The 13,721-nt window shown below is 53.2% G+C and overlaps 1 protein-coding gene across 1 annotated transcript in view; it reads right to left on the reverse strand.

The window, feature by feature from the left end:
- Positions 1 to 531: 531 nt before the first annotated feature.
- plxna2 (plexin A2) overlaps positions 532 to 13,721 on the reverse strand; it is a 107,309-nt gene continuing 94,119 nt past the window's right edge. The window contains 7 exon segments of the mRNA XM_067239007.1: positions 532 to 627; positions 2,900 to 3,050; positions 3,196 to 3,408; positions 4,109 to 4,278; positions 4,383 to 4,573; positions 7,493 to 7,592; positions 12,813 to 12,916. Of these exon segments, the coding sequence (XP_067095108.1) occupies positions 532 to 627; positions 2,900 to 3,050; positions 3,196 to 3,408; positions 4,109 to 4,278; positions 4,383 to 4,573; positions 7,493 to 7,592; positions 12,813 to 12,916 (1,025 nt within the window).

Consider the following 13,721-nt stretch of genomic DNA (forward strand, 5'->3'; position numbering starts at 1 on the left):
GAACTGATAACGATTCGAATGTGCACACACGGTACAAAAATAAAATTTGGAAGCAAACGCACCAACGATATTTCTGCAATCAGACATTTGTGAGGAAGTGTTTGTTTCACTCTCTGTGTGATGTGAGTCTCCAGCAGAGAAGAGAAGATTTGCCTCACAGCATATCACATAGTCTCTTTAGGTCCTGTACACACACACACACACACACACAAACTCATACACTCAACTCCATATAACAAACCAAAAACGTTTTCTAAATGAGATGCAGTGGGGCCCCAGGTGAGTTCACCAGTGGGTCTCCAGAACCCAGTAAACAGTCACTGGTCCTCCAGTGAAGTCTTTCACTCAGCTGATGGCAGCACACCAGGAAGGCAGAAGAAGAAGAAAGGAGGAAACTGAAGTGTTGGAGAAAAACAGTCCCGTGTGGCGGTGGCCCCTCCCACAGACGGGAGGTGGGCGGGCTGTTGGCTGGGTTGAGTCAGATGGGTGTGGCCTCAGGAGGCGTGGCCCCCAGGGGTGTGGGGGTGTCTCTCAGCTCTCCAGGGACATGGCGGAGATGAGCTGCTCTACCTTGTAGGCCAGCCTCTGCTTCTTGGCCTGCTCGTCCAGCTCCAGGGCAGCTGTGATCTGGGGAGAGAGGAGAGCACAGTCCATGCTTAGTGTGCTATACTAACACTCACTCATGCAACGCTGCAGTAGATCCATTTCTACTGCAGAAAACACTCACTCATCCAACCATGTCTGGTTGCTAGCCAACGTTGGCTCTGAGTTAAGGGAACACCCCGGTGTACAAAGCTAAATGATAAGTCAACATACACAAACAGGCAGGCTGCTGGAGGTAACTTCTCCTGGAGGCAGCGTGCTTTTTGGTTCTACAACCGGAATTTTAAAACGTGGAATGTAACCATCTTTGTCAAAGTCAGTGACACCGAATCCGCGAATCAAACTCGTGCAGTAACCTTTGTCCTTTCATCAGGCGTTTTCCCCTCACTATAAATGTGGCATTTGTCAAGTTGTGTTCAAAGGGAAGGCAGACAGGGCCTCCTCTGTGCTCCAGCAGCCTGTCTGACCTGTCAGGATGGATGTGCCGAACAGTCAGGCTACAACACCAGACACGCACACACACACACGCACACACACACACACACCCTGCAACGGGGCACTTTTCATGTGTGCATCACACAGAGAAAATAACACTAATAAGATCAATATGAAGCTCTTAATCCCCGTATTGATCCAGGGCATGGATCTCCTGTGAAGTCTCTGCTTCTCTGGACAGACATGCTGAGCGACTGGGCCTGTCGCCACAGCAGGGGCTCCTCCAAACAGGCTGTCGCCGCTCACGGCGGCTTCCATTTCGACGAAAGCCTCGCACGAGGACCAAGGCGGGGCACAAGGGAAGGAGAGGTGCACCTCCCTCTTTTCGAGCATCTTTTCCAGTGTTTTACCACCATTGTGGGCCCTGCGCCGACAGCGGCATGTGAAGGAGAGGGGCTCTTTTGTGGAGCGTGGAGGCAGAGGAGGACAGCCTGCCCCGCCAGGCCTGCCTGCCGCCCCGCCAGCTCCCTCTCGTCTGGTTAAGTGCTCTTAGAGAGCTCGCTGGCAGTGGCTGACGCGGGCTCTCTCTCCCCCTCCTTGGCGGGGCCCAATAGCAATCTATTATTAATGTGAAGCACTGCATGCAGGTGCAGCTCTCCCTGCCATCTGAGCGGCGTGCCTGGACGTTAGCCGGCCACACGGGCCCTTGTGGAGGGCTGAGCGGGAGCCGGGCAGGAGATGAGGACTTAAGCACTGTAACGACGCACAGAGACGGGAGACGGGAAGGAGGCGTGGGCATGTGTGTGTGCATGTGCGAGACAGCGAGAATGAAGAGAGAAGGAGAAGGGGTTGGGAGGACAGGGTGAGACAAAAGAAACAAAAGTCAAAGGAAGGAGGAAGGGTGTGAGGAGGCCGAGGAGATACACAAGGAACCAAGGCTCACCCGGGAAGTACAGAAGGAGGCTGAGAGAGGGAGAGAGACAGCGAGGGAGAGTGAGAAAGGGAGGGACAGAGAGAAAGAAAGGGAGCGAGACAGAAAGGTAGGGAGAGAGACAGAGAGGGAGAGGGGGGAGAAAGAGAGGGAGAGAGACAGAAAGGTAGGGAGAGAGACAGAGAGCGAGAGAGACAGAGGTGGAGAGAGGGAGGCAGAGCGAGGTAGATAGAGAGCGAGGGAGAGAGAGACTTGCTCCTGTTCCTCTGGATAAGGTCTAATATAAAGGTCAGACTAATGGCTCCCAGAGGAGGAGCTGACATTACACAAAGAATGTCTCCATTACGGACCTCTTTCTCTCGCTCCTTCCCTCTCTCTCTTCCTCTTTTTCTGTTTCTCTGTTTCTCTCCCTCTCCCGTTTCTCTCCCTCTCCAGCTCCCCTGGTGATCTAAGGAAGCCATATGACGTGTGATGCTTCTCATGGCGGCGAGGAAGGGAGAAGAGAGGGAATGAAGAAGAGAGGGAAGGAGAAAAGAGAGGGAAAGAGAGAAGACGAGAGAGGGGAGAGCGTTCTCTGACACGGCTCGGGGGAAGCAGCTGTCGCGTTTCTAGTAGTCGCACTGCTTCTGTCTTTCCTCCCCTTATCAGACATGGCTCTGTTTGTTCCCTGTCTCACTGGACTACACGGCTCTCTGAGGTGGGGGGGGGGGGGGGAGAGGGGGGGCTATACATGAATCAGAGCTGACCTGAGCAAAGCTCTGGTACTTTCACATCTCCCTGATGCATTTATGTTCAAGAGCCCGTGATTGTCTTTGTGTAAATGCTGGAAGCTATTACAAGCTTTTAACACACATGCGTGCACAGTGAGTGTGTGTGTGCGTGTGCATGTGAGTGTGCGCACGTGTGTGTGTGTGCGTTTGCCCAACCCACCTCCTCGCTGTATTTGCTAACGTAGGAGTAGATCTCGTTGAGGGCGCTGAGCATGTTGAACTCAGAGGAGTGGAGGCGAGCCTGCTCCGCCAGGTAGGCGTTCATATCCTGGTCGCTGATGGCCGGCAGGCGGTTAATGTCAGCGTAGTACCTGCACACACAGACAGGGGTCACACACACACTCTCTCACCGGTGCCGCTCACGCAGCACTTTTACATTTGTATCGGATCCTAGATCCTGCTATCTACTACCTACTGCGCCATGGTGGAAGAGTCAGTGTTAGCCCTGCATCTCACCTCTCCACCCAGCTCTTGTAGTTGGGGATGTCCTTGGCGTAGAGCAGCTTGTTGGAGGGCGAGTCCTTCCCAAGGCGGTGCTCCGAGGTGGAGCAGGAGTCCATGAAGGTCTGGGCCACCACGGACAGGCAGGCGTCCGTGATGCTGCTCTTGTGGATGTCGAACACAAACTGGGGGTTCTTGATCACGTTCACCCAGAACCTCAGAGGAAGGCTGGCGGGAACATTTAGAACCATACAGGACTTGGGTTAGACCACTAGGAAACAGTTGAGAGATGCAGGACTGGGAGTTCCAAAGCACCTGCATCGGACTTACAAACGGCAAATCAAATAGAAAATTGGAACTTGAGAGAGGAGAGATGGTCATTATTAACAGATCACCATCTATTGAACTTGCTATGCTTCATGTTTCGTGAAAAGGCTCAAGACGCACTTGTTCTGGGAGTACAACGGTACTTAGGAATGATTGGCTGGACCTGATGTTTCCTCCAGGATCACAATGACTCTTATTGAGAGACTTGTTGCTCTTGTTGGTTAGTTGTAACTGACTTTTTTTTTGTACTTGCGGTGTAATATATTTTTGTTGCTTGCTTTTTCCCACAGGTACACCCTTGCACTTGTTGAGGTTCATGTTGTTTAATTGTTTAACTGTAACTACATGCTCTTATGGTTCTTCCCTTTGGGACTTATTTAGTTTTCACAATGTATGCTTCATGTTTTGGCTACCCGCAATGTATTGGGGCTGTATCTCGTTGTTATGATCAGTGACCTATGCACTTTTGTAAAGCTCTCTTTTGGAAGTCGCTTTGGATAAAAGCGTCTGCTAAATGCACACATGTAAATGTGTAACAGCCCTCCTGAGAGAGTCCATCCTGCTGCTGCTCCACAGAGGGACTGTGTCCCGGCCTGCTCACCAGTTGCTCTTCCACGTGTGTCGCACGTCCGTGTCGTGGATGCCGTGTTTGTCCGCCTGCTCGTCCAGGAAGTCGAACATGTACTTGATGGCGAGGGGGAGGGCGCTCCCCCTGTGGACGGTGCTGAACAGCGTCTCAAACAGGTCGTCCACAAACTTCTGCAGGGTACCCTGGGAAGGACCGGCACACAGAAGGGGTCAGAAGGCCCCTCTTGGCGGACGCGTGCTTTCTATAAGCGTGCGACATGCGACAGTGTTGAGAGCGCGTCAGCTACCTTGGTGGCGAGCAGCCTGGTCAGGTAGATCTCAGACACCATCTTGCTGCCGCGGTCTCCCTCCTTCTGGTCGCCGTGCTCGTGGTTCTTGACCAGGTGCCATACCTTGACCCCGCTCTCCAGGTCGGGGGTGATCATGGGGGCGCGCGAACGCAGGCTGTCAGGACTTCCCGTGTACCGGAAAGATGAGTCTGGAGGAGGAGAGAGAGATACAGGAAAGAATGTGTGAGAGAGAGAGATGTTAGACAGCCCACACACACACGCGCGCGCGCTTTCCAGAGACACACACAACAGGGTCCCGCTCTCTAATATCCCTCTCTCCTTTGTAGCTTCCTCCAAAGCTGCGGCCGTGCTGCTCGCGTTCCTCCAGCAGCAAGGGGCCAGCAGAGCAGGATCAGCCTAGGGAGGGGTGGCGACGGAGGGGCTGCGGGCAGACCAGGCAGCTCCATCCTGGAGGTGGCACAGCGCCGCGGCTCCTTCTCTCACAAGATGGATGAAAGGAGCCCTGCCTCTCGCTATTATTTCAAGTCCGACGGGGGCAGCCAGCGCCGCCCCCCCCACACACACATCTTTCTGTCTTTATCCGTCTCTTCCCCTCATATCATCCCTCACTCTGAGTGTGGAGGTGTCACTGGCTGCCCCCTCTTAAAAGCACTCCTAATTGGCTCTTTCCTTGTGCATGCATTGTGCCGACACAGAGCTCAGAAGTGTCTCTGTCACAGTCCTAATCAATGCATCAAAAGATCTCTAATAAGTTAAGCACTCCAGCTATCTTTTTCCACACATAGCTCCCCCCTCCACCCCTCCACCCTTCCCCTCATCCCGCTCCGACACTCCCCCCGTATTGTTTCTCCCTTGTTCCACTGACACTTAGGAACGGCACTCTTGCTCAGCTATACTAATTACAGCTCTCTCTCTCTTCCTCTCTCTCCTGGTGGCAGAGGCAGGATCAGTCATGAACTGTCTGTCCTGTCTTCAAAGGCCACAGGGGACCACAAAGTAGCAGAGAATGACCCAGCCTCACGCCGCTAAGTGTCATGTTCAAAAGACCGGTGATTCTGCAGGGGCTTCTGGAGACCTGAGACTGGGCGGGGGGCAAATGGGGGGGGGGGGGGGGGGCACAGGAGGGGCGGCAACAGGGGGGGAGGGCAACGGGGGGGGGGGCAACAGGGGGGGGCAACAGGAGGGGGGGGCAACAGGGGGGTGAACCAAGGTCTCTTGCCACGTCTTTAAACAAGAGGCTAGTTCCGTATCCACCCCCCCTCATCGCCCCTGGTGGGGGAGATATCACCCCCCTCCCCTTCAGCCCCCAGTCCCTAGCCCCCATAATAGACCCAGACGTAGGGGAGTGTGTTCTGGGTTATTTTGGGCTGGGGGGTGCTGGCAGGCTAAATTGAGTCGAGATGCTAAGTGCTGAACGTTAAATTGATATGAATCAATCAGCGGGCGTCTGGGCACAGCTGCGCCAGCAGTGCCAGCCTGTGATTGATGGGGGACTGTTGTGCCAGCGGAGCGTCTGCTTTCTATGCACCACACAACCTGCCCGCCTCCAAGAAGAAGAACAGAGGAGGAAAAAGAAAACGAATAATAACAGCAAGAGGCACCCCCTTTTGCCACCTCGTTGCTATTTCACAAGTTCTGATAAATATTCATCAAGCCTCTTGTAATAAAAGAGATTGAAGTGCCCTTTGTAACTGTGAAAACTCAAACTTGGGACAATGTAAACGTTCTAAGGACATGATTATGTGTGCACTGCTGGGTTTGGTGAGCAGAAAGAGAGCTCCGGCATAATAATGGGTTTCTTTCGGATAGGGTAGGACATATAGCTGAACCCTCTCCCATGATCCATTGCGGTGTAATGATGCCTTATTGCAGTGTGTTCATTATGTCAATATCCTCCGCTCTCTCTACACTATTCATGTTGCTGTGTTTATGAGGAGTGCTCTCCAACACTGTAAATGTCACCAGATTTAATAGTAGCATAAATTCGATGAGAAGGCTCACTGCACATTCATGTACAGTACATAAACCAGTCAGGTTTGGGTTAAACAATTCTGGTTATGTTCAGACTAAATGTGAGAACTCTATTGGTCATATCTCTAGGATGAAGAGAGGATCTCTGGTTCTGTTGGTCATGTCTGTGGGACAAAGAGTAGCATATCTCCAGCTCTGTTGGTCGGGCCACAGCAAGGCAGAGCTGAGACGATCCAAGCCTAGCCTTGACAATTGGCCATCCTCAGTTTTCCATGTGTGAGAAGAACCATTGGCAGAGCGAGTCATCTGCCATCACATGGAGCCGTTGGCTGTTCTGTGTGTTGGCTAGGGGGCCAGATGGGGCGCCCTGTGGCACACCCTAGGACTGTCAACAGAGCAGGGAGCTAATGTGTGTGGGTGTGTGTGGGTGTGTGTGGGTGTGTGTGGGGGTGTTTGTGTGTGTGTGTGTGTGTGTGAGAGTGTTTGTGGGTGAGTGTGTGTGTGTGTGTGTGTGCGGGTGTGTGTGTGTGTCCCACTGCATCCTTGCCCCAGCTTCCGTCTAGCATCCTAATTAGTAAGGGCTGCAGTTAGAAAAACAAACATCTCTCTTCATCCCTCCCACAGGCCCTATGCTCACTTCCTTTTATCCCTTCCGTGTCCCTCTTTCCATCATTCCCTCCCTCTATCCCTCTCTCCATCCCTCTGCCAGCCAAGTAGATCCCCCTGAGCTAAAGACATTGAGAGAGAAGGTAGAGAGAGACAGAGGGAGAGAGAGAGAGACAGAGTGAGAGACAGAGACAGGCAGAAGGAGAGAGAGAGACACAGAGAGAGTGAGAGAAACTTTAAACCAGGTCTCTACAGAGAGGAGGCTCCAGACGGCCATAGCTTCAGGGAGAGATGTCTGGCTGTGTTCACACTGCAGAGGAAAGTGCCCTCTGAAAACATTCCTGTTCTATTGATATAACTGGGTGGCATCTGGTCTGCTACAACTACCTCTGTGCTCATACTATCTTCACTGAACCCCTTAACTACTGCACTCATTACACTGTAAAGTGATGTGTGTTCTCTGGCTCTGGGAGAGGGGGGTATGTGTGTGTATGTGTGTGTGTGTATGTGTGTGTGTGTCCAGGACTCACCATATCTGCTGATGGACGTGCGTGATATGCTGGCGGAGGGCGGGATGTTGTAGGACGAGGTCTGTTTGGGCACCAGAGCCACCACACAGCGGTCAGACACCTGGGAAACAAACAACAAACATGTAAACACACCATCTGACAACACACATGGCCCTGCAGTACACCTTCCCCTGGCCATCATAGATGCCAGATGGCACATGGGAAATGTAGTCAGAAGCAATCCTAAAACACAGTAAGGCTTTGCCTTTGTTGGTTGAAATATGGCAATATGGATCCTGTATCTCTCCCCTCGCGCCCCTCCCCCCCCTCCTTCCCCCTCCCTCCCTGAACACTGTCGCATTCTCTCCATCCTGCTCCACGTGAGCAGCTGACGGCCGACTCTGAAGCCACCATGATGCGTCTCGTTGCCATGGCCACTACTGCCAGCCTGCAAGGGGGGGGAGGGGGGGCAGAGGGACGGGGACGAGGCTCTAGGCCTCCCACCGCCACGTCTGCCACTCTACTGCCACCCTGCTGCACACCTGCCAGCACTGGCTCCTCAAAACACAGCAGAGCAAAAACAAGACAGAGAGAGAGAGAGGCAGACCGAGAGAGGGGATGTTTACAAACAAAGGTTAAAGAGGTACGGTAAGAATAGGAGCCGTAGAGGGGAGAGGGAGGGGGAGACCAAGGGAGGGAGAGGAAGAGTAAGGGGAGGGACAGGGAAAGGGAGAGCGGCGAGATGAAAGAGAAACTCCAGAGGTTCTATTTAAAGAAGAAGACTTCTTCCTTTCATGGACTAAGCTGCCTCCCCTGCAGCCTGCTGGGTCAGGACCCTCATCCTCCTCCTTCCCTCATCTGCTCACTCCAGCTCCTAATGACCAGCACTTGGATCGGCACAGAGAGACTAGTGGGCGTCTCACCCTTCCTCACTCCCTTCCTCCTCCTCCTCCTCCTCCTCCCCCTCACTAATCTCCGCAGGCCCATTAGCGGGGGTCGAGGGTGGGGGCTGCTGGCGGAGCCTTCGCCTCCTATAATAGCCACGCTGGAGAGACTCTTAATGGGGAGGGGGGGGGGGGCGGAGGGAGAGCAGGGGGGGCAGGAACAATATCCTCCTCAGAAACGGTGCCTCGCTACCCGGATGACCTCTTAGAGTGAAATGAAAAACGCTCTGCCCGCCGACCCCAGGGTACTCTGGGAGTTTGAAGACCCCTCTCATCGCCAACCTCGAACTCTGTCTCTCTCTCTCTTTCTTTCTCCTTCAATCCAAAACTTCTCCATCACAGACTGCTCTGACTCGCCAGAACTGACAGCATTACACCTGGGAAGGCTCTGGAGAGCCAAATATGACAGACTCTCTCTGACAAGCATTGAACTCGATTTTTTCTCTCTTTCTCTCACTCTTTCCTCCTCTATCTTTCTCTCTATCAATTTCTAAGCTAGGTCTGTACAGAGAGAGAGAGAGAGAGAGAGAGAGAGAGAGAGAGAGAGAGAGAGAGAGAGAGAGAGAGGAGTGTGTGTGTGAGTGTGTGTGCAGCAGCTTCAGTACAGCGCCTGAGATGTGTGTGTGTGATAGTGAAGATGATTGAAGGTGTCTGGCTTCGCCCTTCAGGGATAATGCAGCTCCTGCCTGATAGTGGCCAGGTGTGATAAGGGAGGCTGGCTCTCCCTGTGATAAGCCTTCCATCAGACAGCGACGAGCCGCGGACCCCCACATCCCTCTATCTCTGACCCCCCCCCCCCACACCCGACCCCCCCCCCGCCAGGTCCCTCTGTTGTTCCCCCCCCCCAGACCCCTCCAGCTCTGGATGCTTATCACAGGCCGGACACCAGACTTTCCTTTACAGGCTACAGCAACAGGCCAGGTATTCCAGTATATGTGATCAATGCTACAGAGAGTGGGAGACTGTCAGGGCCAGAGGGACACGTCTTGGAGGGGAGGGGGCTGGAGAAGGGGCTGGAGAAGGGGCTGGAGAAGGGGCTGGAGAAGGGGCTGGAGAAGGGGCTGGAGAAGGGCCGGGCGTCTCTTCTGCAGGTGAGGTGACGGCGGTCAGCCCGGTCGAGGGGAAAGCTTCTCATTTTCCAAACGTACCCTCCATGGAGTGCTCAGTCAGGAAAGCTTCCTTAGAATACTTCTGGCACTCTAAAAGTCTGTGTCTGTCTGTGATCAGAGCACATTCTCTGGTATTGCAGAGATGGCTCAATCAGCTGTAACACCAGACACAGTCATTAAGGCCCCATAGCCCTCTGGGCTGAAGGCTTCCACCAGCCAGCCAGGCTAACTGTCTCTCCTCCTCGGGCTCTGGTCGTCCACTGGGTTGATAAAGATCTCCCGTGTCTCAGGGTGATAATGGGCAAGTCAGATTCTGGGGGTGTGATTGGTTTGCTGTGTGGCGCAGCAGGGAGCTGCCTGTGGCTGAGTCTCCCATTGATCCACAGATAGCTACCTGGCACAGTGGAGATATCTGTTGTGTCTGGGGCTGTTCAAAATAGACCCAGATGTCCGAGTGCAGCTTCCATAGTCTGGGAGGAGGGTAACAGGAGCTTGGCTCAGCCTGCTGGTGAGGTCATCGTGGTGCCCCCCCCCCCCCCCCCCTCCACCACACAGCAGGGGTTGGAGGGGAGGGGGGGAGGACACACAAGGTCACTAAACAGAGAGGGGGGGGTAGGAGGAGAAGTTTTCCGGCAAACTTCAGACCACTCTTCAGGACAATGCCTCCTCCTCCACAGTCACAGTGCCAGACTGGGTATTCAGGGAATACTATATTCTTACCCACAACACATAGCTGTAGATCAGCTGTAGGTCAGTCAGTTTGGATACTTCAAGGTGTAGGGTGTAAGAATGTTCTCCCAAAGCTAACTGCAACGGAGCTGCCATCCCTACACCATCCTCCTCCAGCCCAATGTTACAATGTTAAACAGCCAGAAGGTTAACACTGTCACCTCCGAGAATGACAGAGATAGATAGAGAAAGAGAGAGAGAGAGAGAAAGAGAGAGGGGGGGAGAGAGACTAATGGAAAAGAGGAAGAGGAGAGTACGTTGGTCTGATGAAAAGCTCCCTTTGACAAGGAGGCAGACTAATCAACAAAGCGAGATCAAAATCAGCAATCAGCCAGGCACTCTCCTATCTCATAAATCTTTTATCTACCCTCCTCTGTCCGACTGTGTGTGTGTGTGTGTTTCAGCGGGCGCATGTGTGAGTGAGAGAGTGTGAGATAGCATAGCGTGAAAGTGTGTGAGGGAGAGAAAAAAGTGTGTGTATTAATGTGACAGACAGTGTTTGTGTGTATGTGTGTGTGGGTGGGTGTGAGAGAGAGAGAGAGAGATCAGGCTTATTCAGTCTTCACACTGACTCTCCCAAAGTACTAAAAAAACTCCTACACTCCCACTTTAAAAGCATGCATTAATGGTTTTAAAATGGGCAGAGAAAGGGTGAAGAAGATGTGCATTTCCATTTCAGGGGTATGTAAACTAACATTCCCCACGAGGACTCAATAACCAGCCGTACAGCTTAGTTTGGTTTGCAGGAGCCCCATGCATTTTAATGTGTCTCTGTCTGGTCTCTCCCTTCCCCTTCCTCTCTCTCTCTGTCTTACATGTGAGAGTCACGGGGGTGAGGCTCAGCCTAACTCTGCATATTTCACACACACACACACACACACACACACACACACACACACACACACACACACACACACACACACACACACACACACACACACACACACACACACACACACACACACACACACACACACACACACACACACACACACACACTCTCTCTCTCTCTCTCTCTTCCTCCTCTCTCTTCTCCTTAATGAGCTGTGCCCTCTCTCTGTGCCAGCCGGGCAGCCAGATGTGCCACCGCAGCTGCCACAGACACGCACGCACGCGCACCACGCACGCACACGCACACACCACATGCAAGCAAGCCCACATTCACACCAAGCCCCAGATAGCTCATCAGTCATCGTGATACTCAGGTAACATGTGTAGTCCCACCAATATTTCACCCTTCATAAAGTATCTTCCACTCTCCCTCCCTCTCTCTCTCTCTCTCTCTCTCTCTCTCTCTCTCTCTCTCTCTCTCTCTCTCTCTCTCTCTCTCTCTCTCTCTCTCTCTCTCTCTCTCTCTCTCTCTCTCTCTCTCTCTCTCTCTCTCTCTCTCTCTGTGTGTTCTCTCCACCCGTTCCTCCCCCGCCTGCAAAGGCTCCGCCCCCTCCGGAGGTGATGCGGTGTGGAGCCGCTCTGACGCCTGCGTCCTCAGGTTGCTGCCCAGTAGCGGGATCTACCCCGCGCGCGGAATGCCTCTCTGGCGGCTCATGACAGAGCCACAGAGCCACAACACACGGGCCTGTTAGCACACTCTTTAGCCACAACTGGAGCTCTGCTGAGACTGGAGGGGAGAAGTGCTAAGGACATAGAGAGAGGGAGAGAGACAGGAAGGATGGAGGAAGAGGGGAGACAGGGAGGAATGGAGGGAGGGGCGCGAGCTCGGACGGAGACCCAGAGGGGATGGAATCAGCAGGGGAGGCTGAGTCCATGAAGGACACTTCAGTATGATGCACTGTCTGTCCCATCCCCACCTCACCTTAACACCTGCTTAATGATTCTGCCTTTCGCCTCTGCTCTGTGGGCACAAGGTCTTAGAGAGCCCCAGGTACCAGTCCTCTACTTTGGCCCCACCTACCCCCACAACTTGCTCCATCCTGGCCCCTTCCTGCCTCCCACACCCATGTCTGCAGGGCCCCATGTCTGCAGGGCCCCATGGCTGCAGGGCCCCATGGCTGCAGACTGGCTGCTCTGGGCAGATGGTGTCCCTAGCTGAGTAATGGGAGCTTGCTGACCCCTGCTCTACTAAAAGATTCATGTGTTCTGGCAAAGGCTGCCCACTCTCTCTCTCTCTCTCTCTCTCTCTCTCTCTCTCTCTCTCTCTCTCTCTCTCTCTCTCTCTCTCTCTCTCTAACACACCTACATCTCCTTAACACTCTGACCCCTTCCTTCCTCTCCTCCACCAGCCGGGAAAGAGAGAGAGCGGGGGGAGGACCTGTGCTGTTGGACAGAGGCAGAGAGAGAGAGGCAGAGAGAGAGAGAGAGAGAAAGAGAGAGAGGGGAGTGTAAAGAGCAGAGCTTTCCATTCTCCAGCCACCTGTGCTCTAATTGGCCTCTGCTCTGACAGACAGAATGGGGAGAGTCCCAGCCCGGCCATGCTAATAGGCCTCTTTAGGACAACTCAGCCAATAGAAATAGCTCTGACATGCAGGTCTGACTGCAGTAAATAAGGAGCCTGACCAACCTCCTCCTGGACATGACAGTGGAGTGTGTGGTGGGTAGTACCTGGTAGTGCATGAGAGTGTTGAGTCTCTTCCAGTCGTTCTCGATCTTGGTGGTGATGTCTTCATCCTGCAGCACCACCCGGGCCATGCGGCCCTGACGCCACTCTGAGAACACACACACACACACGGTCAGATACACGACTTCATCACACACACATTCTGATCTTTATCACAAACACACTAGCAAGTCCGTAAAGGACAAAGTTATTCACAATTCATTTGTAATCATAGATTCTCCAAACTCGTGTTTGCTTGATGGGCTAGCTGCAACAGGGTGGCTGAAGAGAGTTGACCAGTCCCACCTCTTTCAGGAAATCAACACAACAGAAGAGGTTGTTCAAAGTGCCTGATCTGTACAGTACTGTAAGGCAGTACAGTACTGACACACCAGCAACATTCCAGCTGCCTGGCAGTGACCAACATCTCCAAACGAGCTTTACTAAAGACCTCTCAGGATGTTGCCGTGAACTTAGCATCAACAGGCGTGTTTGTTTGGAGCACACACTACACTGGTCCTTGGTCTGGCACTGAAGGGCTTCTTGAATAAACATGATTAAACACAGCAGCAATCTCAGGACAGATAGGCAGTCAGCCTGCACGCCTTAATTGGCACTTGTGCATTGCCGTGCACACACAGCTGACACGCCAAGCCCTGAGGGAGGCGGGGGGGGCGGGGGGGGGGGAGCGAGGGGAGGATAGATCATATCCTTTCCCAACAACAAAAAAAAGAGATTCAGTGGAAAGGATAAAAGGGTCTGGAGGGAGAGATGGGGGGAGTAGAGGGTGTGTTGACGTCTTGTCGTCCGGTAATGAAATGATAATCAGGGCGTAGATGTGGAAATGGATGGGCTCCATGGCACTCATGCTGCCAGTGATCATTGATTTTCTCCTCCGTTGACTGGCCTTTATT

This window comes from Osmerus mordax, chromosome 7 (genome assembly GCF_038355195.1).
Source record: "Osmerus mordax isolate fOsmMor3 chromosome 7, fOsmMor3.pri, whole genome shotgun sequence".
In the NCBI taxonomy this organism is placed as follows: Eukaryota; Metazoa; Chordata; class Actinopteri; order Osmeriformes; family Osmeridae; genus Osmerus; species Osmerus mordax.